At 34.9% G+C, this 26,779-nt stretch overlaps 1 protein-coding gene across 2 annotated transcripts in view; it reads right to left on the reverse strand.

Moving 5' to 3' along the window:
- CSMD1 (CUB and Sushi multiple domains 1) overlaps positions 1-26,779 on the reverse strand; it is a 2,101,842-nt gene that overhangs the window by 1,498,255 nt on the left and 576,808 nt on the right. For both annotated transcript variants that reach the window (XM_032260320.1, XM_032260321.1), the window contains exon 3: positions 13,977-14,089. In XM_032260320.1, the coding sequence (XP_032116211.1) occupies positions 13,977-14,089 (113 nt within the window). The remainder of the gene's footprint in view (positions 1-13,976; positions 14,090-26,779) is intronic.

A 26,779-nucleotide genomic window follows, 5' to 3' on the forward strand; every position in this document is an offset into this window, starting at 1 on the left:
TCTGATAAATCTTCTACTCATCATCCTCTGGGCAATAATTAGATGGAAACAAGGACTTTGATTAGTTGGCACTACATTTCATTCTAAGAAGTTTAAGGAGCACATAGTCCTATCTTCTGCAGGCGTATGAGTTTCTGAGATGCGTAAGACACCCACACCCAGGAAAGTGGCAGAAGGCTGGGACTGGCCACACAACACGAAGCACAGACACTCCTCCTGGCTGTGCCTTACACAAAAACTACACACAGAAAATGTTAAACAAGCTTGTGGTGTCCAAATTCTTCCAGAGAATATATTGTTTGTCAACTAAGAAAAAATTAATTTACTAGATTTCCTGAGTCATCTGATGTTTGATGAAGGTGACTAACAAAGTTGTCCTGTCATTTACTGCAGAGCTTCTCAGTGGCCACTGCAAATACAGCTCCTACTGAGGGCCACTTACTTTTTCTATTGTGCACTGAAAAAGTAGGTTAAATAATAAGGCCAAGCTGACCTAGAAGACAAGAATATCTTGTTTCCTAAGAAGGAAAATGTTCTCACTTCTGGGTTGGGATTCCACACTATAGCTATGGGTCACCTGTCTTTGCAAATAAAGACTTACTGAAACACAGCCAAGCTCACTCAAGTACTGTCTATGGTGCTTTCACAGTGTAGCAGCACATTTGAGTAGTTACCACAGACACCAGATGAGCAGCAAAGCCAAAAATATTTAACTCTGGCCCTTTATAATAAACATTTGCCTGTCCTCTTTAGACTGAGCACCCCTGAATTCCAGCTCTTCTATGCCACAGGATGTCAATGGAACATTTAAAAAAATGACCATGTATTTTAGTATAACTTCATAGGAATAAAATCCCTGCTATATGTATGGATGAAATGAAAACATATATAATAACATGTTTTAAAAAACTGTCAATTGTTACTTTGAGGCTATAAGGTATCTTGCATTAAGGTTTCTGAAAATGCAAACAGTTAAATGTGGTTAAAACAAAAAGTATGTTGTAAAATGTTCATACTACATATAATATTGTAAGGCAATAAATTTCATTCTACTTTGTTGTATTTTTGCAGTGTTTCCATTCATACTATAGATATCTTAAGCTAATTTTATACAGTAATTTATAAATAAAATGATACCTGACTTAAATTTCCAGGGTTTTCAGTGTTAAATACATTGGAACTCACTGTAATACAAGTTAATTAGTGTCCTTGTCTTTGTGAACTTAATATAAATATAAATTTGTTATCACTATACTCATAAAAAGCTGTAGTTTTTCCATGATTCATGCATCTCAGCATTCCTTTAAAAAAAGTCAAGTAAATACATAAATTTTGATATGTCAGTATTGTAGCATATGGCAAGGTTTTGAGCAAGTGTGAATGTCTTAAAAAATGAAAAATCAGATGTGGAATGTTGAAAGCTCATCTTTATGAGTTAAGATGGATAACACATCCCAAGCTGAAATGTGTGCAGCATCTTATTCCTGAACAAAGTGTCCCATTTGTTATCCTCCTACTCCCAAACAATCACAGGAGAAAACGGAGAGTCCCCACACACCAGCTGTCCACTTACTCACCCTCCTCCTCTTCCCACATGTAGTTTTCCATTCCATTATTCTAATATTTAAAAGCATGTTTTACAAAAAATATATGTTTGATTGGAAAAACAAAATGGAAGCTTAGGAGATACATTTGATTAAAATGACTACAACACTTAGCCGGATGTATACAAATCAGTGTTGCAAGCTGACAGCCCCCAGCCTGCCATTTCTCCTTCGTGGACGGTGGTGTTGCCCTCTCCCCAGAGGGCGTGAAAGAATAGAAGATTATATTATGAGAGAACCAGTGTCAAAAATGTCTTTGAGGAAGTTACTTGAACTGGGAAGCTATGTGGAAAGGGCATATCGTCCTCTACTGTCAAGAAAGAGGCATTTTGTTCTACTAAAGGAGGATTCTCCATGATGAGATTTCAAAGAAAAGAATTGGGAGAACACAAATAACTGCATGAATTATTAACTGTCTTTTGTGGTTTAATTTTACTTCTATATCACATGTTTCTTATCAATTCTTGGATACAATCAAAGATTCTCCTATTTAGGTTTACATTACTCTGATTTGCACAAAGGAATGAAATGTGAAATAAGGAATTAAAATAAGAAATAATTGATAATGGAAAATGTACTCTATATGATACCTTTTCAAGTTGATCAATGAAATCAATAGTTCATTTTGTTGAAACCAAGAATAAGCCCATATGTGACCAGCTCTCAGAATATGAACTTTGTAGAGGTCAATGGTATATTTATTGTTCAGATGACGCTCTCGATTACCATTTTCTGGCTTCATTTAAAGAAAATAAATGCACAATAAAGGTGGAAACTTTTTAGACTAAGATATACATTGAAAAATAGATTTAGAAACACAGACTCTTGTTTGATCCTCAGTAAATCAAAAATCTTAGGTAGCAAGAACATCAAAAACAATAAATTTACATGTTGCAGTCAAATCCAGAAATGGAGATGAACTGTGAATTCTTTGTACACTGATTTAAGAACTCTGCAAAGAAAACAAATACTTGTATCACTTTTTGTCATTTGGGTCCACATTTGGCATTGAATTTATTAGATAGCAGAGAGTGAAGTTTTTTAAAGCTTAGCATCTACATTAATTATATTTAATGTACTATACTTATCTTTTACACAATGACTTTCAAAGGGCAAATTTAAAAAGTTATCTACAAAATAAAAAAGAATTTGATTTAAGAAACTATAATATAATTTTGCTGTAATTTAGATACTTAATGTTTATTTCCAGTGTTCTTGGCTTTCTTTGTTTTAAGTCAATGCATGTCAATGTTTTCTCTTCTGTTAATCCAAATCTATGTCATTGTCTCACATCTTTTCCCAGAACTGCCTCAAACTAACAAAAGATAATCTACTTTTTCTCAGTGATTTTCTCCCCATACTCCTCTAAGTAAGTCATTTTGGAGCAGAAACAAACAAAACAACAGCAAGAATGCCTATGTACAGGAGGTGGTATTTGTGAACCTTAAAAATGTAACCCAGACCAAAATACGTAACTTTCCAGCTCATCATAAATTCGGCACATGCCACTCAACGCTTCAGCAGGGGTGAATTTGTTCTCTGCACTCTGACTTCAAAGAACAGAGATTCATCATTATTTGACTACTTTTTTTTTTTTTTAAACACATAAACCAGATAAAGAGACAAAGCTTAGAGGAGGAGCAGGTGGGACAGAGGCAGACACAGGCTTCCCGAGAATAAGAGGGCAAAGAGAACTTTAGCACAAAATGAGAGAGGCCTCAGTGCTACAGGAGAATACCATCTCATGCATAAATTGGAAGAAAGAACCATACTGCATATTCCTTGAGGCCATCTTCTAGGCCAATCCAGGTCAAATGGAAGAATAAATTAAAAGTTTTCTAAACCGGATACTGACTCCAACAGTTTAGATCACTGATTCTGTAAGCCTCATGACAACTCTTAAGGTAGGTACTATTTCTCGTTTTACAAGTGAAAGTAAGTTGAGGTAATGAGGGCTTAGTCACCAGCACAACGGTCACACTCACAGTGACTGGGAAACTGGATTCAACCCACACCTCAGAATTCTTGGTCTTATCCACGTGTAAATAATTAAATTAATTTACCCTAAAACTTTGCATTTTTAGTGTCCAAATACTATATAGCCAATATCTGATGGTGTTTAAACAGAAAGCCATCTAATTTCTAGTTACTGTAAAAGAAAGAAAGACACTATGAAAAATCATGCAGTCTCATTTTTGCTTACTAAAGTTCATTTTAAATAATGACCAATTGTTTGGTTTTCAATCATTTTCTGAACGTGCCTATTATCAAATGTAATGTATATGCATATAAACTTGGAGAAATTTACCTCTGACACAAGAGAGTGAGTTCTGGGAAAAAATCAATAAAAACCAAAAAAGTCTTGGGAGAGAAGTGGTACAGAGAATACAATTTAAATTATGATTAAGATGCAAAATATTAAGAAATGCAAGTGGAATAACTCATTAGTTGGGAATCCCCTCTGCAGTAGTTTGGATATGGTTTGTTGCCACCAAAACTTATGTTGAAGTTTAACTGTCAATAAAATAAGGTTGGGAGGTGGGGGCCTTAGAGGCAATTAGGTTAATAAGATCAATGAATGTCTTTCTCTCCAGACTAGATTTGTTCTAGCAGGAGTTCGTTAGTGCTTAAAACAGTGGATTGTTATGAAGGGAGGTTGCCCCTGTGTCTCACCCCTTCTGCAGGCATGCTTCTCCTTTTGCTTCTCTACCATATGATAGCACCCTCCCCTCCCCGCCCCATTATAAGGCATCCCAAGGCCCTCTCCAAGATTGACCACCAGATCTTCAACCCACCAGCCTCCATAACCATCAGATACATCTCTTTCCTTTATAAATTACCCAGTCTCAAGTAATATGGCAACACAAAATGAACTACAAAACCCGTCAAGTACAAATATTAATATATAGTTACTGAAAAATGATTCTGAAACTGGCTCTTCTATGGAATTGCCTTGCCCTTTACTATATTCCTTGTAGGCAAGCGATTATTTCTGTGAGTAGATTTCTAACAAGAACACTTTGTTTTCTCTTATAAAAAATCAGCTACAGTGCTGGTTTTAGGATTCAATAACAACCATTTGAAAAAAATACATAGTAAAGGACTTTTAATTACTTGGTTCTATATTTCATTCAAATTTTAATTAAGAGCTAGAGATCCACTTAACAATATTAATTTCCACATCTTTATCAGACATTTCTCACTCTATAACGTTCCTTATTTAATTTTTTCTGTGCTCACTGCAATGAGCTGAATAACAGTTATTTGGAAAAAAATACAACAATCCCTTTTTCTGGTCATTCCATTCTTCTTAAAAGTAATTTATTTTCACAATTCACATATTCTTCTGCACTTTTCTGAACACTCATAAAAGCTTATGTATGTATGCTATGTATTTGTACATATAAACATATAAGAATGCACACATATGTGGATGGTCACATACCTATACCAGTATTTTTATTTATATCTTTACCAAAATGGAATCATATTGCATTTTTTCACTTTAATGTACCATGCACATCTCCTGAGCTCAATACATATAGGACTAAAAGGAATCATTTTCAGTAGTACCAGAAATTTAAAGAAAATGTTCTCTTATGATGCCTTGATAGAAAGTATACAGCAACATAGCAAAGACTGTGTGTGTGTGTGTGTGTGTGTGTGTGTGTGTGTGTGTGTGCATGCGTGGGTGTATATGTGTGTGTATAGCCAGGGCAAATGATTACCTAAATATCTCAATGTACCTCTGATACAGTTTGCATATTTGTCAATGTGCAAACCTCATGTTGAATTGTAATCTCCAAAATTGGAGGTGGGGCCTGGTAGCAGGTGATTAGATCATGGAGGGTGGATTTCTCAGGAATAGTTTAGCATCATCCGCTTGTACTACCCTGGACACAATGAAAAAGGTTCACCAAAAGTTAACAGAAAAGTGCATGGCACCTCTCGCTCCTTCTCTTGCTTCTGCTCTTGGCTTGTGTTGCACCAGCTCCTCCCTCGCCTTCCACCATCACTGGAAGCTTCCTGAGGCCTCACCAGAAGCCTGGCAGATGCCAAGGCCCTGCTTCCTGTCCAGCCTGCAGAACCATGAGCCAATTACACCTATTTTCTTTGCAGATTATCTAGTCTCCAGTATTTCTTTATATTAATACAAGAATGTGCTAATACGGCCTCACAAATGGAATTTCCCTTAATGAATATGCAATGGTCTCTTTCAATTGAGTGAGAAACTAGATTTTGTGATGCTGAAAGAAGATTCATTGTCAGGGTTAAAGGTACGTTAATTAAGTTCACATAAACAACACATAAGACAAAGTGTAAAATAAAGTTCATAGGAATTAGACTATTTACACTGACATGACTTAGGCCTATATGTGAAGGCAAAGTGTAATGGAAGGATGCCTGCTTGAACAAGGAATTCTGAACAAGAAAAAATAAGACCTAAGATAGCTGACAACAATCAGATAAAAGAAAGGCTAATGCCTCAGGTTAACTTATATTACCAATGGACAGAAGCCATTTTTATCTTTCATTAGTTATGAAATTTGTGACAACTTGAAGTTTATAAAATATTCTTCCAGAAAAACTCACAAAGTTGTGCATATATTTTAACAGCTTCATAGTCAGAGATATTTCATGACCCTCAAACTAAGAAAGTTCAATCTATGGAACATGGATGGCCTCACAGTGGACCAGAACAATTACAGTTAACACCCTATATTCACACACATCCCAGGGAAGGTTGGTGAGTTGACTGCAGCCATGAAACCATCAGGGTGCAACTGTGAGCTGGCTAAGGCTCCCTTTCCTTGAGGCTGATACGAAATGAGGCACGTTCTCCTTGGGCAATGCACTTTTACAAGGTTCATGGGGCTGCCCAAACCAATTGTATCATTCATTCTTTTATCAGACACATTAGAAGTCACAGACAGCATGTAAGCCTTCCTAGATTGGCTAAATTTGTTTCTTCCCTGCAGTTCAGCATCTCTCTTCTCATCATTTGATTGTTTTAAAGTTGCACTTTCAGAGAGCAATTATATTTCTGCTATATTCCTTCTTTTAGAAGATGTTAGTGTTGATGTACTCACAGCAATAATTCTTTTCTTTTAAAAAATTATTTTATTATAGCAAGAATGCTTAGTATGAGATCTAACCTTATAACAAACGTTTAACTGCACAAGACAGTATTGTGGAGTATACATGCAATGGTGTACCACTGATCCCTAGAACTTACCCAGTGAGTATTTTCAAATGTCATTTAGCAAAGTTTGATTAGTGGTTCTAATATAACTAGTGCTCAAAACCCCTGCAAATGGAGGACAAAGGAGAGATTTTGGCAGATTCTGGCAACGAAGCCTAGAGACAGGTAAGGTGATGACCCTAGTTCTACTTGTTACAAAATGAGGAAGGAGTGTGTTTGCAGAAAGGATACCAGGGTTTACAAGTCTAAGTTCCCTGATTACCCCAGAGGAAAGTAAGTATGGAAATGTTGCATTTGTTATACATCTAAAACAGTGTTCTAGTGTGGGCTTATGGAGAGCCAGCTGCTGCTCCCGTGTGCACCTTCTTGAAAAGGAAGCATTTCTAACCTGCCAGGTGCATCATGCATGCTGCACGCTTTAATTCAGGTGGCGTTTGGGTAATCACTCCAAGGGAGAAATAAATCAGTGCTGACATTCTAAATAAAGCTTTGAGCTTGAAGGGTAATAATCTAGCTGCTCTTTCTAAATCCAGATCCATAGGCGTTAAAGGAAAGAAAATTCTACTTGAGGGACGTGTCAGAGGAAAATGCCACACGTATTCAGCCAACAGAGGGACACCCTGGTAACAGGAAGCCCCGCCCACCCTTAGTGTTAATTACTTCCTGAAACCTGAAGAAAAGGTCTCCGTAGCAGCCAAGATTCACTTTTCTCTGGTGAAAATTCAAAGAATACATGAAAGTGTTGGCCATTTTCTTCCATAAAATAAATGTTCAATGGATTAATCAATACTACTCACTCATTTTCTGTTTGTGAGGATTACATTTCATGTCCTATACTGAGCAAAAATTTTAAGAGGATGTGCTTATCCACAGTTTGGAAGCCATAAACTATGATCCATATTGTGGATCATATAATCTCTTTATCTTGAAATCAGTTCAGTAATCTTTTTTTTTTTTTTTTTTTTTTTTTTTTTTTGTTTTTTAAGAAACTTCTGCATGAGTCGGTGTGTCCACTAGACAGAAAATCAGATTCAAATTTTCAATTGCAACACTTACTGGGAGTTTTCCTTTTAGGTTTTGAAGAAAGCAATATGAACCATCAGATGAAATTAAGTTAGGAGTAAGTGTAGATTTTTATCAAAAATATTTTCGAATATTTCTCATGGGCCAAGTGTCAAGGATTCAAATTTTCCTTAGACTTAATTATTGACCTCAAGGGTACAAAGAGAAATGACCCACAGAGCAGGCATTTTAGGTGCCACCTACTGGCTTCCATGAAGTGCTTTGAGAATTCAGAACTCATTTAATCCATGTGCTGTCTTCTGCCTGCACGTATTTTGGGACATTATAACTATCACTTAATAGCCAAAAGATGATAAATTGTCACATAGAAGCATATGCAAACAAAAATGCTGTACTGTATTTCATCGCCCAGTGAAAGTAATTCAGCCTTTTGTAAGGGATCTCACAGATTAAGTTTTCTATTGCAAGGATAAAACAACATAAACTCAACTTCCTAACCTCAAGATAGGGCAGAAGGACTCAGCTCTAGGCTCTCTGAGCTCCCAAGAACCCAGGCTCAGGATCACCTCCCTTTGCTCCCCACTAAACTCAGCCTCCATCAACTCCGCCTCGCTTCTGTGCCCCCTCTTCCTGTAAACCACACTGCTGAGCATTCTCTAAGACAGCCATCTGTTTTCCTCCATATTTCTGAAGGTGTTCCTCCTCACTCAGAAAGGTCCTTCTATTGCCTGTCTTCCTTGAGAACTTCTATTCAGGGTCTGGCACAAAGTAGGCGTTTAGCACATGTGTTTTAAGAACATGTCCTTCGGGTGGTGGCCCAAGTGTCCACTCCATGATGGTCTCTACTAGGTCCACATAGACCTAGTCTTTCCCTTCCTCTTTTGCCCTATCTTGTAAAGCTGGCATGACTACCGAGTCACACCAAATTACACGAATATTTTCTTGGATCATTTCATTCTCCTCCACTAGTCACTGAGAATAAATACTATTCATCTCATCTCTGTGTTCCTCTAACTTAACTCAGTAATTTGTCTCTGGTAGAGGCCCCATGAATGCTGAGTAAATAAATGAGAGAAGAAATGAATGAGCAAATCTGTGTATTCACTTATATACTGTGTGTGCATATGTAAGTATGGAGAGCTATATGTGTGTGGGAACATGTGTATAGATGTGTGCATTTTTGAGTGTATATTTGTGTACATGTGTTTACATAAACTTAAATATACAAGAGGAAACAGAAAGTGTTTGAGGATTGCAGCTTCTGCGATACATAGACATGTGGATAATATTTGCTTTCATTACCTAGCAGCTATTGGATCTTGGGAAGCTAAAATACTGTAGTTTACTACTTCACTTTCTCTATCTGATAGGTCGCCTTACTTCACTTAGACAATTTCTGTGAAGATTTAATAAGAAAAGTCAGGTATGAGCTTTACACTGTCCAAGGCATGTCTGTCTGTCTGTCTATCTACCAACCAACATATCTAGCTACCTAACCATCCAAACATTATCTATCTATCTATCTATCTATCTATCTATCTATCTATCTATCTATCTCTCATCTACCTACACATCTGTCCGTTTTAAGTCCATCCATAACCTATATATCCATCTATCCACCATCTGTCTACCTACCCTATCATCCATTTTTTCATCATCCATCCATCTACCTGTCTATTCACACGCACTTTAAGGAGTAGAACACAATGTTATAATTGATAGAATGATTTTAAGACAAAAACAAACATAAAAGAACTCCTTTAGATTTCATCGAGTTTCTTAAACCATGTTCATGGGGAGATGATTTTCCCACTCCAATCAGTAAGCTATTTTATTTATATGAAAAATCGTTTTCTGCCATAAGCACAGTTTTGCTATTTAGTATTATTGAATTCCTCCTCACTGTACCTCCACTGTTTATTCATTAAAATGTCTGATACTTTCAGATTGTTAGAGATTTTATGCATAAAATTTAAAACAAGTTTATTTACAAATGGCCCCTTGTGAAGTTGAGGCAAATGTTGAATATGTAAAATTAGAACATTATAATTAACATGTGATACATGTGTTTGCATTTAACTATTTTCTCCTTTTTAACTACAATATCAATCATGATATTTAAAGGAATCTTAATACAAATAGGTTCCTAACATTCTTATCAGCTTTGCTTTAATCAATAATCCAATTTAACTTTTCTTCTGCCTTGTCAATTTTATTATAAATATCTGTACCAAAATGCGTAATTTCATTCAGATTTATTTCAAAGTCCTGCCATCCCATGAATAAAGCTTTTGCCGATTGTTACAAAAAAAATTGTGTCCAATCTATACAATTGTCTTACGCTGTGGAGAAATGTTCTATACAAACCAAGCATTGATGTTAGTTAATAAATATTGGAGTCACTATTTTGATTGAGAATTGGTGTTTTCTATCCAAAAACAAGTTGTATTATGTACAAAAATTCTATTTTCCACAAGCTACTAGATCATAAAGAATATTACTTAAAAAAAAAACTTATTTACAAAAAGAACTAAAAAGTCAACTTATAGTATATAATTCCTGAAAGCAAGATTTTAAAAATATGACCAGTATTTAAATTATTGAAGTCCCTGTATGAAGATTGTACCAAATAGTTTATAAAACCTTTGAAATGACATTCACAATAAAAATGTGCACTGAACTTGATTTAAAAAATACATATTTAGACTTTAGAACCAAAACGACAAACATTTTGAGTCCAAGAGTTTTGATAATAGATTCACTCATGTTTCCAATCTTTAGCTTACATTTTTACTAATAGGAAAAACCATTATAAAATATATGAATTCCTTTTTAAAACCTAAAGAGAGGAAAAAAAAAAAAAACAACATAGAAAGTCCATCAGCGTGAGAGGCTCTCTGGGGCACAGTTATTAGGTAAATGTATATTGCCCAGTCCATATGTTTTCTTCAGTGTCCTCAAGTCTAATACTTGTCAGCCTTTGTCTCATGTCAATTTTCTGACCTCCTAATGCTTTTCTTCAAACAAAGGTAAGCATGATAACAAAATAATATTTTCTTAATATTTAAGATTTTGATAATAGAAGACAGAAATACACCAATACATGAAATTTATACATAGAAATTCAAAATTGGGCACATATAGTAATTTTAATAGTAATCTCTCTCATTGTAAATTATATGTAATCCTAATATTTTCTGTTATAAACTTATCAGTTATGCAAATTTGTTGGTTTGCAATGGAAATTAATATCCAAGTATAGAAATAGCAAGTAAAATCCTACAAGAACACTTTATTAAGTTAGTAACTGTAATTTTATTCTGTATTTAGCAGTTAAAAAAGGGTTAATTTTAATCTATACACTTGATTGCTAAGGCTTGCTAAGGTCTATATTCAGAAAGTAATATACTGTAAATAATCACTGTTACTTTAAGTTTTGTCAATGTTCTCATTGGATTTCCTGAGTTAAATTCAATGACTGAACATGTTAATTACAATATTCTAATTTATTGTTTCCATACTCATTATGTAGCTTAATACTTCCATTTATGAATAACAACTTATGTAAACAATGCCATTTCCAAAATGCTGCCAGAAAATACTTGAGTTCAGTGTCCGGATTCTGTGTGTTTCCAAGGTGACCGTGTTTATACAGCTCTTAGAAGTTTGGAAGACTTTTCTCATTTCAAGCCAGTAAATTTCAATTAAAAATTTATACAGCTCTCCGGTAATACTACCTAATTCTAGTTTTAATTGAAAGAAAATAACATGAGTTTATTTTAACATAAAATCTCATTTTATATCTAAATCCAGTTACCTTTACAGGTCTTGGATAATAGATCAATATTTTATTCTATTATTTGACTCACACAAATTACTTGATGGGTCAAATAACAGGATACTTGGGCAGCCTCTTCAAAATAAAAACTAACAGGAAAGAAGGAAGTCTGAGTCATCAGAGAAAGAATTTTGTAATTCTAAAGCAACTTGAGATATTTTTCTGACCACTAGAATTGATCCTGCTTCACATACACATATGAATAGGTATATTGGCTTATTTTATGCACTTTTAATAAAATCCCATGGCATTGCCTTGGTAAGTTACAGTTGTCTAACGTTTATGGCTAAAGTGTTTGGTACTTACAATAAATATTGCTATGAAAGCTCTCCTCTCCTCTAGATCAATTCTCTTTTCTTTAATCTTCCACTTAAGACTGTAATTGATAATTTTTTTTCCAGATAATACATACTTATTTTTGCAGGAGACCTTAAACCTAACTGATAAATAATGTTAACATACAGATATTACATACTGGATACCATTTTGGTTTAGCCAACAGCATCTTTTTAGCAGGTTTTTTTCTTTAAATGTAGGTTCGTCTTTACTTGTAAACATCATACTATAGTATCACAAAAAGATTTTCTACATAGCCATATTAAAAAATAAATACAGGTAACTTAACTTATAATCCTACTTCCATTTTCTAGTAAGTTTTCCAGTTGGTCTTTTGGAGTAACACAAATATTTTTCCAACATAGACAAGCTTGCCCTGTATGTTTTATTATACCATTGTGACCATCAGTAAAGCCAACAACAGCCCAGAAACATATGATAGAATTATTCATGTGGCAATTTCTCAGCAGCAACAGAATTTTCACAACATTAATTTTCAGAACCTAATAAACACCTGGTTTCAATCATCAACTTTATCAGGAGGGGTGGAAAATTGCCAAGTTTTCTAAAATGTGGAAGCATTATCTATGTTCTGAACAAATATCGTATGTTAACTGGACAAAGTATGTTTTGCATAGAGCTGGTATGGATTGCTTTAGAGATGCTTCTGTAATATTCTAAAAAAATGAAGTTATAGGAAATTAGGGTTTATATGAAGGGATACACTGATAAAATCAAAACTGTAAGGTAATAACATCCATTGATGCAAAACTGGCCTGTTGCTTTCCAAAGATTAACTTATTCCTTGACAGTAACATACTTAAAGGTGACAGACTCTTTCCAGCCACTGATGCTGGCTTATGCACAAATGCCGTGGCCTGCAAGACACTAGAGGTGGAATTGCACACCATTGTCAGCAGGACTCCACGCATACCTTTAACTGAAAGGATAAACTTGTTTGTTCCTATGTCTCTGCAAAGAGACCCTTCTACTCTTATTTTCTGATAATTTCACTACAGCCAAACTCATCTGCACAAACCACAAGTATATTTTAACTTTCCACAAAATATCATTTTTGACCAACAGAGAATTCCCAATAAGAATATAAGCTTCTGACATAGCATAGAGCAACATCCAAAGTAAACAATGTGTGTTGTAAATAGGGATTGGTTTATACCTCTATCCACAGATTGCTTTTTAAGTTTACAGACTCCAGAGTTTGTGTTAAAGACAACAGCTCTTGTATTACATGTAAAACAAAATTTAAAATCTCCAGCAAAACAATACTAAGGTAGACACACCTCAGCCTTTGAAGTATTACTAGTTCAGTTTCTTAAAACCTAATACTTAAAAAGATAATTTCCTTTTCCAAAGTTCTATCTCTGCTTTTTAAAAAAATTTCTGCCAAAAGCTATTTTAATAATGATAGCAATATCCCAAAGTATCTAGGCGCAAATCTGAAGACATGAAAACAAATAAAATCTCTATGCCTTGCATGATAAAACAGTAAAAACAAATTAATTTTCTCTATTAAAAATTTTAGCTATGACAACAAAAGCTCACTTAATGAAATTTCCTTTACCCAAGCACTATCAATATAATTGTCCAACCAAAAAGGTCATAAAATCCTTCTGCAATAAAAATAAACTATTCACTGTATAAGAGGGCTAAAAGTTCATATTCAAACGTCCCAAAACATATTCACTACAAATTAACAACAACAAAAAAAAAATCCAAACAAGAAAAGTTTCACCATTAAGCAAAAAAAAAAAACTGAGAACGTGTTTTGGGCTTGAAAGTTTGGCGATTCTAACAGTGTTACCCAATGCCAGTGTATTAAACAGAAGCCAAATGCCTATACCACAAAACGACCTGGGAGATAGCAGTGTACTTTTTCATTGTTCATCCAGAGTAGCATGTATTAGATCATTTGAACAGTGAAGGCTTGTGCAAAACGCAATGCATCTCCTACCTTCATATAACGCTTTGAAGCCTTGGGCACTCACAGCGAAGTCTGTTGTGAACCACAGAGTGAGGATGGATCCTGTGCTCACTATAGAGGAGGGCAGCTCAAACCCCGATAATCTGAATTTAAAACAAGACATGAGTTAAAAACATGAATTTGTTACAAAAGCTTATGTGATAAAATCACTGAATAACTTTAACAGTGGTATGCTCACTTGAAGTATGGCATGAAACACTTAGATAATCCACACACATGGCATTGGTTGGTATGTATTTGAAAACAAATACTTTCAACTATCAGCGTTTATTTAATTAACTTTTGAGAAAATTTACTGTTGAAAAAACTGATGTATATAATATGCCCTTGTCTTAAATGCTCCTTGGTTTTGGATGGCTATAATCTACAGCAAACTACTTTGAATTTTTATTTTAAGTTCTAGGGCATATGTGCAGGATGTGCAGGCTTGTTACATAGGTAACCGAGTGCCATGATGGTTTGCCACACCTATCAACCCATCACCTAGGTATTAAGCCCAGCATGCATTATCTATTTTTTCCTAATTCTCTAATTTTAAATGTTTTCTAATAATATATATATGTTTGTGTATATATACGCATATATATGTGTGTGTATATATATATATATATATGACAGGCAAAGCGTGTGCATGTGTGTATAAACATTTGTACACTCCAACATTAAAGCATTACAAAGCCATTGAGTGGACTGTAAAATAGTCTGTGATTCAGTTAGATTCTGAGCAGTGCTCTTGGAGAACGTGAGATGACCATGATGGCAAAGACCCCATGCAATAGGCTGTGAGCTGTCTAGAGGGCAAATAAATCCTGAGGCAGCTCTGCAATCCTCAGTAGGACTCCCAACATAAGAATGCAAAAAATACCTACATTCTGGTAAGTAGCTTATTTTCTATGTTATAAAATCCACAAACTCCAGCACTGTGGAGGCTGGTCTGTCCTTTCTCACCCTCCTAGGAGCCTTCTCCCATGCCTGTGATTTGGTTTATCAGCTTTCCTAGCTGGCCCAACTCACAGGGACCTTCACCAACTCTCAAATTATATTCATCTTTGTAAACAGCAGTACCTGCTGTCTGTTCTTTATTTTTTAATTCAATCCCCTTAAAGAGACTCATTTGTTCTTTTAATTTTTTCCCATCGCATACCGATCAAAACCACTTCCAGATAGTTCATTCACATGAAGAACTAAATAACTGATGAATGCAAAAAGAAACCACTATCATACCATAAGACACTGCTTTGTGATTTATATGTTATCTGACACAACTCAGATGGCAATTCAGTAAAGCAAACATGGCTTTAAAAAACGAAGAAAAAAACAACGAGTTTAAATTCTCCTGAATGAAGTCCAGCAGGATTATAGAACTCACCAACCCTATATAACAACAGTTTTTAATCAATATTTATAGAGCACTTCACACAACAAGAACAGAGTACACATTTCTTTCAAGTGCCCATAGTCTATATATCAAGATAAACCATATTATAGACCATAAAACAAACCTCAACCCATTTAAAATAATCGAAAGCATATAGAGTGTCTTCTCTGACCTCAGTGGTATCAAATCATAAATTAATAAGATAAAAATGACAGAAAAATATATAATTACTTGGAAAATAAACAGCACACTTCTGAATAATACATGGATCAAAGAGGAAGTCTAAAGGAGAACATAACTATACATGAACTGAATGAAGATATAAAATACAACATATTAAAATGTTTAAGACTCAGTTAAGCAGTGCTGAGAAGATAAATGACAGTGTTAAAAACACAAGTTAGAAAAGAGAAAAACTCCCAAATCCCTAATCCAGATTCCCATCTCAAGAACTGGAACAGAGAAAAAAAAAAAAAAAAAAAGAATGAAGATAAAGGAAACAAAGTAAGAAACAAGGAAAGTATAGAAATCAATAAAATGTAAAGAAAAAAGAACAAATAATGAAACAACCAGTCCTTTGGGGAAAAAAATTAATAAAATTGACAGAGTGACTAAGTGATTGGGAGTTTCAGAAGGTCCAAATAGTCATTGTTAGGCATTAAACATTAAATATACGATGAACTCTGAAGGAAAAAACGATATTAAGAAACTACATATGTACGTTTGGCAACTAAGACAATATAGGTCACTAACTCGAAAAATAAACGATTACAACTAACCAATGAAAAGCTACATGATGTGAATTGACCTGGAGCTATTAAAACTTCTCCTAAATAAATTTCCAGTTCCAAATGTTCCTACTGGAGAATTCTGCCTTTAAAGAATTAACATCAATTGTACACACATTAAAGAATTAACACTAACTGCACACAATCTTTTCCAGAAAACCTAAGTAGATCCATTGCTTTCCTAATAATTTTGTGGCATTGACACTACCCTTTCCTTATGGGCTGAATTATGCTCCTCACACCAATTCATATTGAAGGGCTTCATACTGAAGCCCCAACATAACTTATTTGGAAATAGGGCTTTACAGAGGTAATTACAGTTCAATGGTGTCAAAGAATTAGGACTCTGATCCTACAGGATTAGCGTCCTGTAAAAAGAGGAAAACAGAAAAGTATCTTTCTCCCTTGACACATACTCAATAAACTCCAGTAAATACAGAGCAGGAAGCCTGCTGTCTACAGGTCAAGAAGAGAGCCATCACCAGGAACTGAACATGCTGGGCTCTGATCTCAGACTTTCAGTCTCCAGAACTGTGTGAAAATAAACCTGTGTTTCTTAATCCCTGTAGTTTACAGGATTTTGTTATGGCAGCCTAAGTAGACTAAGACACTCTGATATCAAAACCAGATAAACATATATAAAAGAAAAATAAAATAGTATCTCTCATGCATATAAATGCAAAAATCCTTAACCAAGTAAGAGACAATAGAAGTGGGCAACATAACAAGGATTATACACCATGATTAAATGGTGTTTATTAGAGGAATGTAAGAATGGTTCGATCTTTGAAAATTAATCCATATAATCTGCAATATTAATGGGCTAACAAAGAAAATCACCAGATCATAGTAATCTATGTAGAAAAAAAGCGTTTGACAATAATAAACACTGAATTATGAGAAAACTTCTCCGTCAAATGTGATCGGAGGGAATCTTCTCCAACTTGACAAAGAATATCTCTCCAAAAAAAAAAAAAAAAGCCCAAATATAACATTTTACTTAGTGGTAAAAAACTGAATGATTCTGTGCAAGATTGGGAACAAGACAAGAAATATCTGCTTTGAACACTCTGATTCAATATTGTGATGGAAGATGCTGTGAATGCAATAATACTAGAAAAGAAAATAAATACACACAAGTCAGAAAGGAATAAATAAAATTACCACTATTTGCAGATGGCATGGTGATCTTTACAGAAAATGCCAAGGAATCAACAAGAAAACTCATAGAGTTAATACTTGATGTCATCAAATGCACAGGCACACAATAAACATATAAAAATCTACTGTATTTCTGCATACCAGCAATGAACTTGTGGACATCAAAATCTGAAATACATCAATTATAATAACTCAAAAAGAAAAGCTTCTGTATAAATACAACAAGGTATGCCCAGCAGTATATACAGAAAAGTACACAATGTTGAAGAAAAAATTCAGAGTAATGCTAATTAAATGGAGATATACCACGTCAATAGATTGGAAGACTCAATAATGTAAAGATATGGGTTCTTTCCAAACTGATACAGGTTTTACACAACTTCTACCAAAATTCCAGCAAGTTTTTTTTGGAAATATTGCAACATCATTCTAAACTATATATAGGAAGGTAAAACAGAGTAGCTCAAACAATTTTGTGAAAGGATAAAGTAGAAAAATTAGCTTACCTCATTTCAAGACAGACTTTATACCTACAACAATTAAGACTATTAGATATTGGCAATTGACAGATTGGCAAATAAATAAACCCATACTTCAATGGATCAGAACAAGGAAGCCAGAAATAAGCCTAAATAAACATCTCCAACTTAGTTTCGACAGATTCAGAAACAATTTCATAGAATAAGTCAACAAATTGTAATGGAACAACTGGATATCCAAAGACATGAACAAAAGAGCCTAGACCTAAGTTTAACACCTTACATAAAAATTACCTCAATGTGGATTACAAATATAAATGTAAAATATAAATCAATCAGACTCTTAGAAAAAAATAGGGTAAAATTCTTCAGAATTTAGGGCTATAGGTTCTATCCTTGAAACCAAAATTATAATCCAGAAAAAGAAAAGTAAATTGGACTTCATAAAGTTTAAAAACTTTTGCTTTGTGAAAGACCCTTTTAAGAGGATAAAAGTGTATGCTGCAGACGGGGAGAACACATTTGCAAACCAAATATCTGACAAAAGATAAGTATCTAGAATATGCGATGAACTCTCAAGACTCAACAGCAAAAAACAAACAAACCAATTAGAAAACAGGCAACAAGCTTAACAGTCATATGACCTAAAGGATATCAGAAGGCAAGTAAGCACATGAACAATTACTCAACCTTATTAGACATTAGGGGAATGCAAACTAAAACTACAGAGAACTATCACACATGATGTTCCAGCCTATCAGAATGGCTGAAATAAAAAAAATTGCTAAATCAAATGCTGGCTAGAATATAAAGAAAAATGATTGTTCTTATATTCCTAGTGGAAATAGAAAATGGTACAGCCGCCCTGGAGAAGTTTGACATTTTATTTAAAAACCAAACATGCAAATATCATCTCACCTAATTGTTTTTCTTTGCAGTTGCCCTAGAAATTCTCATAATTGGAAATAGTCCATAACTTCACTGTAATACATCAATATTCTGATAGTGCAATTATTGTACAACACTTCTGCAAGATGTTTCCATTGGAGAAACTGGTATGGAGCACACAGAAACTCTTTGTATAATTTCTTACCACTATATGTGAATCTATAATGGTATCAAATTAATTAAAAATACATCAGAAAGTTTGAGACTGAGAGGTACTCAAGAAAATGTTAAGATTAAAATAATCTAGAAACAAAAATATTGCTATTTAATAACAAAACATTCTCATTAAGTTCTAAAAGCTGAACAAAAACTGTTGAGGATCATTTGATTTAGATTTAGTAATTGCCCGTTTTGAAGTTTTGCTTATCTATTCATGTAAGTTTAGGTATGAAATAACAGGATAACACTTTAAAATAAATACAACGTCATGTCCTCTTTATTCAGTTTTATAAAGAGTTTTGATTATAAAGGGGTGTGGTCAAATGATATTGACCACAGTTCAAGATGCTAAGAGTTTTTAAAGCCAATGTCATAGCACTACTATTTGGAGGTCTGGGAGACTTTGATATTGGCAAATGTAGGTAAAATAAATGCATGTGATATGATTTCAAATAGCTACAATGTAATAGAATCATTCCTATTTGTATGCACAGAAAATGGAGTTAAGTATTAGCTGACAGGGGTGTGGAAGGATGAGTGCATCCAATTGATCATAAAGAACTTTCAAGAGCTGAATTTGTGATTAAATGTTTATGGCCATTGCTCCATGCAGGTTGAGAATGAGGAATCTTATAAGGACAGCCAGCGAGACTCACTCCCTGGTGGCTCACAAATGTGCTCCTGAGGATACTACAGGACTCTGGGGAATATCTGGGGAGTATTCTTTGTATAAGGGCTGGTGCAATAAATTTTATTCTCATATAACTGTTTCACTTTGAGGAGTCCTGCTTCTTATAAGCAATGGCTTATTTTTAGCACCTCGTAAATTATGAAGCAGGAATATTTTGAAGTAAATCACAATAATCCACACAGATGTCTTATAGTAGCAAGTCTTCCGCTGCTATTCAGAGTTGATGGTCTAGGATAGTTTGGGGATATTTTAGTATACACTTTTTAAAAAAGTTATAAACTTTGAATATTTCAACAAAATGACATACATCTTACTCCCTAACATACTGTAGCCTTTTAGTGTTTTATAAAAAATACAAGCATGCTAAAGTATCTTCATTTTAGAGAGGTAGAAATAGCCCCAAAATTACGGAGGTATAAATTCAAACATGAAAAAAAAGGTGTTTTCCAAATCACCAAGAGATTACGAAATTTTACTAAGATAATGGAAAACTGTCTATAAATAAAATAAATTATTTTGAAATGAAAAAAAAATCTTATCATCACCTACGGATGTGGCAGAGAGACTTAGATTAATTTTCAGATGACATATCCAGAGGCTGGGTAATCAGGAAACAGACTGTATTCCGTAAATTCAGATGCCTTTTATCTGTAATTATTGGACTAGCGGTTTTTCAGTAAAATGGCTTATTTTCTGTAAGTTATTCCATATTCAATTCTAGAATTCATCTAAAATCGGTTGTAGGTATGAAAAGTTTTTAAAAATTATATTCTACATAGCATGTAAGTCTGAAAAATATTTTTACATATTTTATATATAGTATATATAGTAAACCTTTTGTATAGACTATATATAGTATATAAAGTAAACATATATAGTATGTATCATATACAGTAAATTTTTATATATTTTATAGAGTATATATTATACTATATCATATATGATATATAATATATATTGTTATATACTCTATTAATAAATTATAGTATATTTATTATACTATATATACAGTATAGAAACAGTATACCATATATAATACTATTATATTGTTTACTGTATAATAGAATTTAATAATACTTTATTTTTTTTAAACTTGTGATATATTTTATCCTATAATATGGTAATATTGCACAGTACTATGCATTATATATTTTATCATAATATAGTAACATAGTACTATTTTATATTACCATACAATAAAAATATATATTGTAATGTAGTATACATTACCACATGGTATATATTATATGCTATATTACAGCAGAATTTTAAAGTGGGAATGGGTATTGGATAATATCAGATATCAGGTGTTTCAGCTTTTTATTTCATAAGGAAGAGAAATTATGATTAGAAGTATTTGGCTGCTCAATAAGGCTTGCCTGGTCTAGGGATGGGGACAATTTGGATAACAAGAAGTGATCATGTTCTTGAGAGAACCGATGTAGACGGACCAGCCCCAGAGAGCTTGGGAGACCTGAGAGCACAGGCGGCTGTGGCTTCGGGGAGGTCACCATCTTTATGGAAAGCCCCTCCCACCAGGTCCAGGTTGTGAGGACAGGATCCACACAGTGGAGAAATCCAGATAGGCCTGCAGGGACCATCCAACAATTCCTAGAACAAGAGAGGCCCACGTGGTGTGCCACATGGTCCTGAGTACGAGATTACTTGAGTTATGTCCTTGGTGAGCAGGTTTCGGTGCTGGTTACAAAAGACCAGATGCAATGAGTTACATGTCAAATTGTATCAAGTCACAGCAGAGGGTGATCTGGAACCAGGCGCTTCTAACCCCTAGTCCCTTGGGTTCCTACAACTCTCCAAGAAAGATGGCATCAACCAGGCAAGGTTCAGGAAAGACTGACTCAAACACACACACACACACACACACACACACACACACACACACAGACACACTGAATCATGAGTATATATAAATTTTACCAGATTAAAACTTCCGTCATCATTTTGAAAGAGACTCAAAAAGTATTGTGAATTTCATTTAATAGTTACATTATTTCTAGGCCTTAACTTTTGGCCTCAGAAAATAGTACCTATTCCACTTATTTATTTTTTGTGTTCTACTCAGCATATCATTAATTTGAAATCATTAATGTAAAGTATATGTCTACTCTCAATATAAACTTCAATTACAGATTTTTATCACAACGTATAAACCATACAAATATACCCATGTTTAAGCTATTGTATGATTCTTTTTCTTAAAACTTTTTATTTTAAACTCAGGGATCCCTACTTAATACAACATCTCTAGGGCACAGACTGCCCTTTATTTAAGGCATTTTATTTTTTAGAAAGTATGTATTATTTTCATTTTACACAGGGGGAAACAAACCTTGAGGACATTGTTTAATCACTCCAAAATCACAAAGGTAATTAGTGATAAAACCAGGATTGGAATCCAGGCAGTCAGACTCCAGAACTCACGTACGCAATGCCCAGCATATCACACTTCGCTGTCTTTTATATTTCTATGCTAGTGTTTATCACATTATTCTAAATTATTTTTTTTTCTTCCCCTCCACAGGGAGGTATTTTTAGGAGATAATCCCTAGCATTTTCAGAGAAACTGCCAGCATGTCTGTTTCACTTGGAAAGAGCCTCGAGCTGACTATGAATCCTAAAGGTCAAGATGTATCTTCATTTAATCAATCGCTCAGGTGTTCAGGGCAAAATCTAAAAGTGACAAATGCAATATAAACTGGTAAGGATGGTGTGATGACATTTAAAGTTAGGTTTCCAAAATGTTTTCCAGCTCCTTGCTGTGACACCTCATTGGCCCCGTAGCAAAGATATCCCAAGCAGCTACAGTACTTGAAGCCTTTATTGCTATTGTTGTTAAGAAATTAAGCTTAAATGTCTCATTTTTGTATCAGACAATGTCAAGAGTGAATGGGATACATCTCTGCTGTCTGCTTCCTCCTCTCCAAAGAACCCATTACATCTACTGGAGTCTGGCTTGACCTAAAAGAAAAAGCAAATCCATGTTCACTTGTACTGCATCCATTGAACCACACATTCTAAACACAAGACAACTAAGAGAGTAACAACTTGAAAAAGAAAATGACAAGAGCTTGTAGCAAGACAGCTACCTCACATCTAAGGAGCCGCAACATCTTTCTCTATCATCTGGTGCTTACTAGGGATTAAAAGTAATTCAAGGTAGCTTATTAGCTTCCTTGTAAGCAGTAGTTCAATAAGAATACCTAAATGATTTGTTAGTACAATATTGAAATGCTTTTTCATATTAATTTCTGGAATAAAAAGTCTGCATGCCTCAATATGTGTATATGTCCCTACATGTCAGAGTAGGTATAGACACAGAAATATGTAAACATAGATTTTCCCATAATAAACTTGAAAATTACATTACGGCACTTACAATAATACTATATGGACTCAAATTGCTTTAGGAAATACACAACCTACAGAACTTTTACAGGTTTTAAAAATAATTGAAATCTAGGATTCATTTTAAATTTGGTTATTTTATTTATTTATTTATTTATTATTATTATTATTTGAGATAAAGTCCAGCTCTGTCTCCCAGGCTGGAGGGCAGTGGCATGATCTTAGCGCACTGCAACTTCTGCCTCCCAGGTTCAACTGATTCTCCTGCCTCAGCCTCCTGAGAAGCTGGGATTACAGGCACTACCACCACACCTGGCTAATGTTCGTATTTTTAGTAGAGAGCAATTTCAGCATGTTGACCAGGCTGGTCTCAAACTCCTGACCTCAGGTGATCCACCTGCCTCATCCTCCCCAAGTACTAGAGACATAGGCGTTAGCTGCTGTGCCCAGCCTTATTTTATGTATTTTTATAAGAGTTGTACGTATTTACAGTGTACAACACAATGTCTCAGTGTACATGTACATCGTAAAATGATTACTACTGGCAAGCTTTGTATGTCTATAAAGATATATATAATTGGGTAGAATTATAGAAGTTTTATGCCTGTCTTATACAAATATCCTTGGTTATATTTTAAAAATATCATCAGATTAATAGTCCTATCACTTCTTGATAAAGAGAATAATTTCTTCTAATTTTCATTTCATTGCTCTTCAAAACTTTACAGGTGTGTATCTGTGTGTACACATAGATATACACACATATATTTTATACACACACATCTACATGTACAAAATACATTGGATGAAGAAAAAACATCCTCATTTCACACCAAAATGTTTTGTAAACAGTGGCTCCATTTGGTTCTTCTCGAATTCCTTCTGTCAATTGGGAAACAGGGAGATTAGTTTATACAATTTGTAAAATCCAAGTTGGATCAGAAAATTGCAGAAGAATAAGACTCATCTTATTATAGAAGGACTTGGTACACACTGATTTAGGAGGCAAAGACAGGGTAAGTTTAGGGGCTAAACCAGCAGCAGGAAGGAATGCACAGAAGAGTGTCCTTCATGCTGTGTACCCCAGGAGTTGGACCCCAATATTCCAGGAGACAGATGGGTCCCAATAATCCAGGAACAGGAGCTCCAGGAGGGCAGAAGTGGGTCCCCTGTAAGCCACAGCCATGTGCTGAGACTCTAGAATGCATGCAGAGTGGAAGTGCTCCACCCATATTTTTTGAACTATCCCAGCAATCCCCTCCCATCAGAGCCAGCATTTCCTTGGCTCAGAAAGAACTCCATTCCCATTCAGTTAAGTTCTGTGGAATGAGGGAATCCTCTCCTACATTTTGGGCCAAGACTTGCGGATCCAATCAGTGATCACCCAGCAGGTCATGAAAAAGAGAATAGTATTTAAGAATTGGGTCTTGTCCCATCCACCATTTCTACTACACAAACACAGACAGCAGGATGTGACTTTCTCTCTTTTGAAAACGTTTAAGATTCTCTTTGTAAGATCTTTCTTTACAGGACTGGTCTATAATACGATGTAAATTTCATTTTTGAAATTCTCCTTTAAATACTTAACTACATATCTGCCCATCTTAAAATTTGTGTCTCCTGAAATACTTAGCACATTGTTTTGTACATGCTGGGTACTCATTTAATTATTAAATCGAACTGTATTATTAAAAAAAAAAGAAGAAGAAAAAGAAAAATAAGAGGCAAGGGGGAGAATCCACTTGACGCTGTGGTTGAAGATAAATTCTCCTTAACTAATATCTCACTGAACTCGTCGATTGCCTGTTTTCAGAATCAACCAGAAAGTATAAATGCAGAAAACAAAAAGGTTTAAATCTCAGAAGTGAGGTTTGTAAATAAAGCCAATTGCGCTGATCCCACAAAGCAAGTCTATGTCAGAATCTCTCCCACATGTGCTTCCCGAAGCGCGGTGCTGCCTCTGTCTCAGGAGTTAGGCTTGGCATTTCTCATGCCATGAATGCTGGTTTGGAGAAGAATTTTTCTAAAATCACATCTTATGTTTTGGTGCTGAGAAAATATTGCGATTAGCCACTGCCTGTTGCTTTAACTGATAGTTTTCCTTCCTCAGAGGGTTACATCACTAAAGACTTGTCAGTTGATTCAAATATATCATTGCTCACCACATGGTTATGACATAGTCTACTTTCTCCTGGGACCCTGAGAGGAATTTCATTTGGTTATGGAGATTTAATATACATGGTATACCACAGTTTACACTCAACAGAAATTTCCTCCTAAGAAATTTCACTCTCTGCTAAACACCACTCTCTAATAAAAGTTCCTCTGGGGGAAAAAATAAATTTTCCCCGTATTGCATTCTAGACAAGTTTGTCAAGAATTAATTCCACTGATCCTTTTTATTTCTTTAATCAATTCACCAAGTTATTTTGGGCAAGTTATTCCATAATTACAGGGTCTGTAATAGACTATTGGAAACAAAAATCTAAACAGATTTTGCCCCCAAGCATGAAATAGCATCCACATGATGAGTATTTATTATGACAATAGAACCATTTATAAATGACGTTAAAACAGTAACAGCAGCTTTCCCCTCAATGTCTGTAAATACTTTACTCCCGTGTTTTCCCCTCGGCTCTTATGCCTTCTGTGTCATCAGCACTGGCTTCTCCTGAATGGCAAGGATCCATAAACTGTATTTCAAGTACAAAGTTCATTAGTAGAATTTTTTATCAGGATGACTTTTCAATCTTTCCTCCCCCAGATATGCCACTTTCCAATGTAAGAGTTTAGACTGACCTAGCAATCCCATTACTGGGTATACACCCAAGGGATTGTAGAACATTATATTATAAAGACACATGCACATGAATGTTTATTGCAGCACTGTTCCCAATAGCAAAGACTTGGAACCAACCCAAATGCCCATCAATAACAGACTGGATAAAGAAAATGTGGCACATATATACCATGGAATACTATGCAGCCATAAAAAAGATGAGTTCATGTCCTTTGTAGAGACACAGATGAAGCTGGAAACCACCATTCTCAGCAAACTGACACAAGAACCGAAAACCAAACATCACATGTTCTCACTCATAGGTGGATGTTGAACAATGAGGACACATGATACAGGGAGAGGAACATCACACACCAGGGCCTGTCGGGGGATGGGGGGTTACGAGAGGGATAGCAGGGGATAGGGGATAGACAACATTAGGAGAAATACCTAATGCAGATGATGGGGGATGGATGCAGCAAACCGCCACAGTAGATGTATGCCTATGTAACAAGCCTACATGTTCTGCACATGTGCCCCAGAACTTAAAGCATAATAATAAAAAAAAAAAACTTTAGATGAGACCTGTGCTTCTTCAGAATAACTCATGGAGTTTTCACTTTATTTTATCCTCTGATTATTAGTCTCAATTTATTTAATCTGAATCAAGCAGACAGCATGGCTGTGGCAAAAGAGGTGAAGCCCTAACTGATTTCCTCACAGGCAAGGGAGGGGAGTAGGTAGTGACACCTGGAGTAAAAACTCTGTTTTCATTATCTCAGTAACATTTAAAAATAGTGAAATGGCACAAAGATGTTAAATAATATGCAGATTTATTTCATATCACAAAAATGTATTTTTTACATCATGATTCCCTTTTTAATGGTGAACCTAATGTCTGTAAAACAGGAACCTGAATCCAGTAGTTGGGTGGAATTAATTGCCCTTAGAACTGTACACACACACAAACTCAGAGACTGAAGTAGAAACAAGGTGAGAGGAGATGGAGAGAGAGAGAGAGTAG

This window comes from Sapajus apella, unplaced genomic scaffold, assembly GCF_009761245.1.
Source record: "Sapajus apella isolate SASKATOON/1434 unplaced genomic scaffold, GSC_monkey_1.0 scaffold116, whole genome shotgun sequence".
Classification (NCBI taxonomy): domain Eukaryota; kingdom Metazoa; phylum Chordata; class Mammalia; order Primates; family Cebidae; genus Sapajus; species Sapajus apella.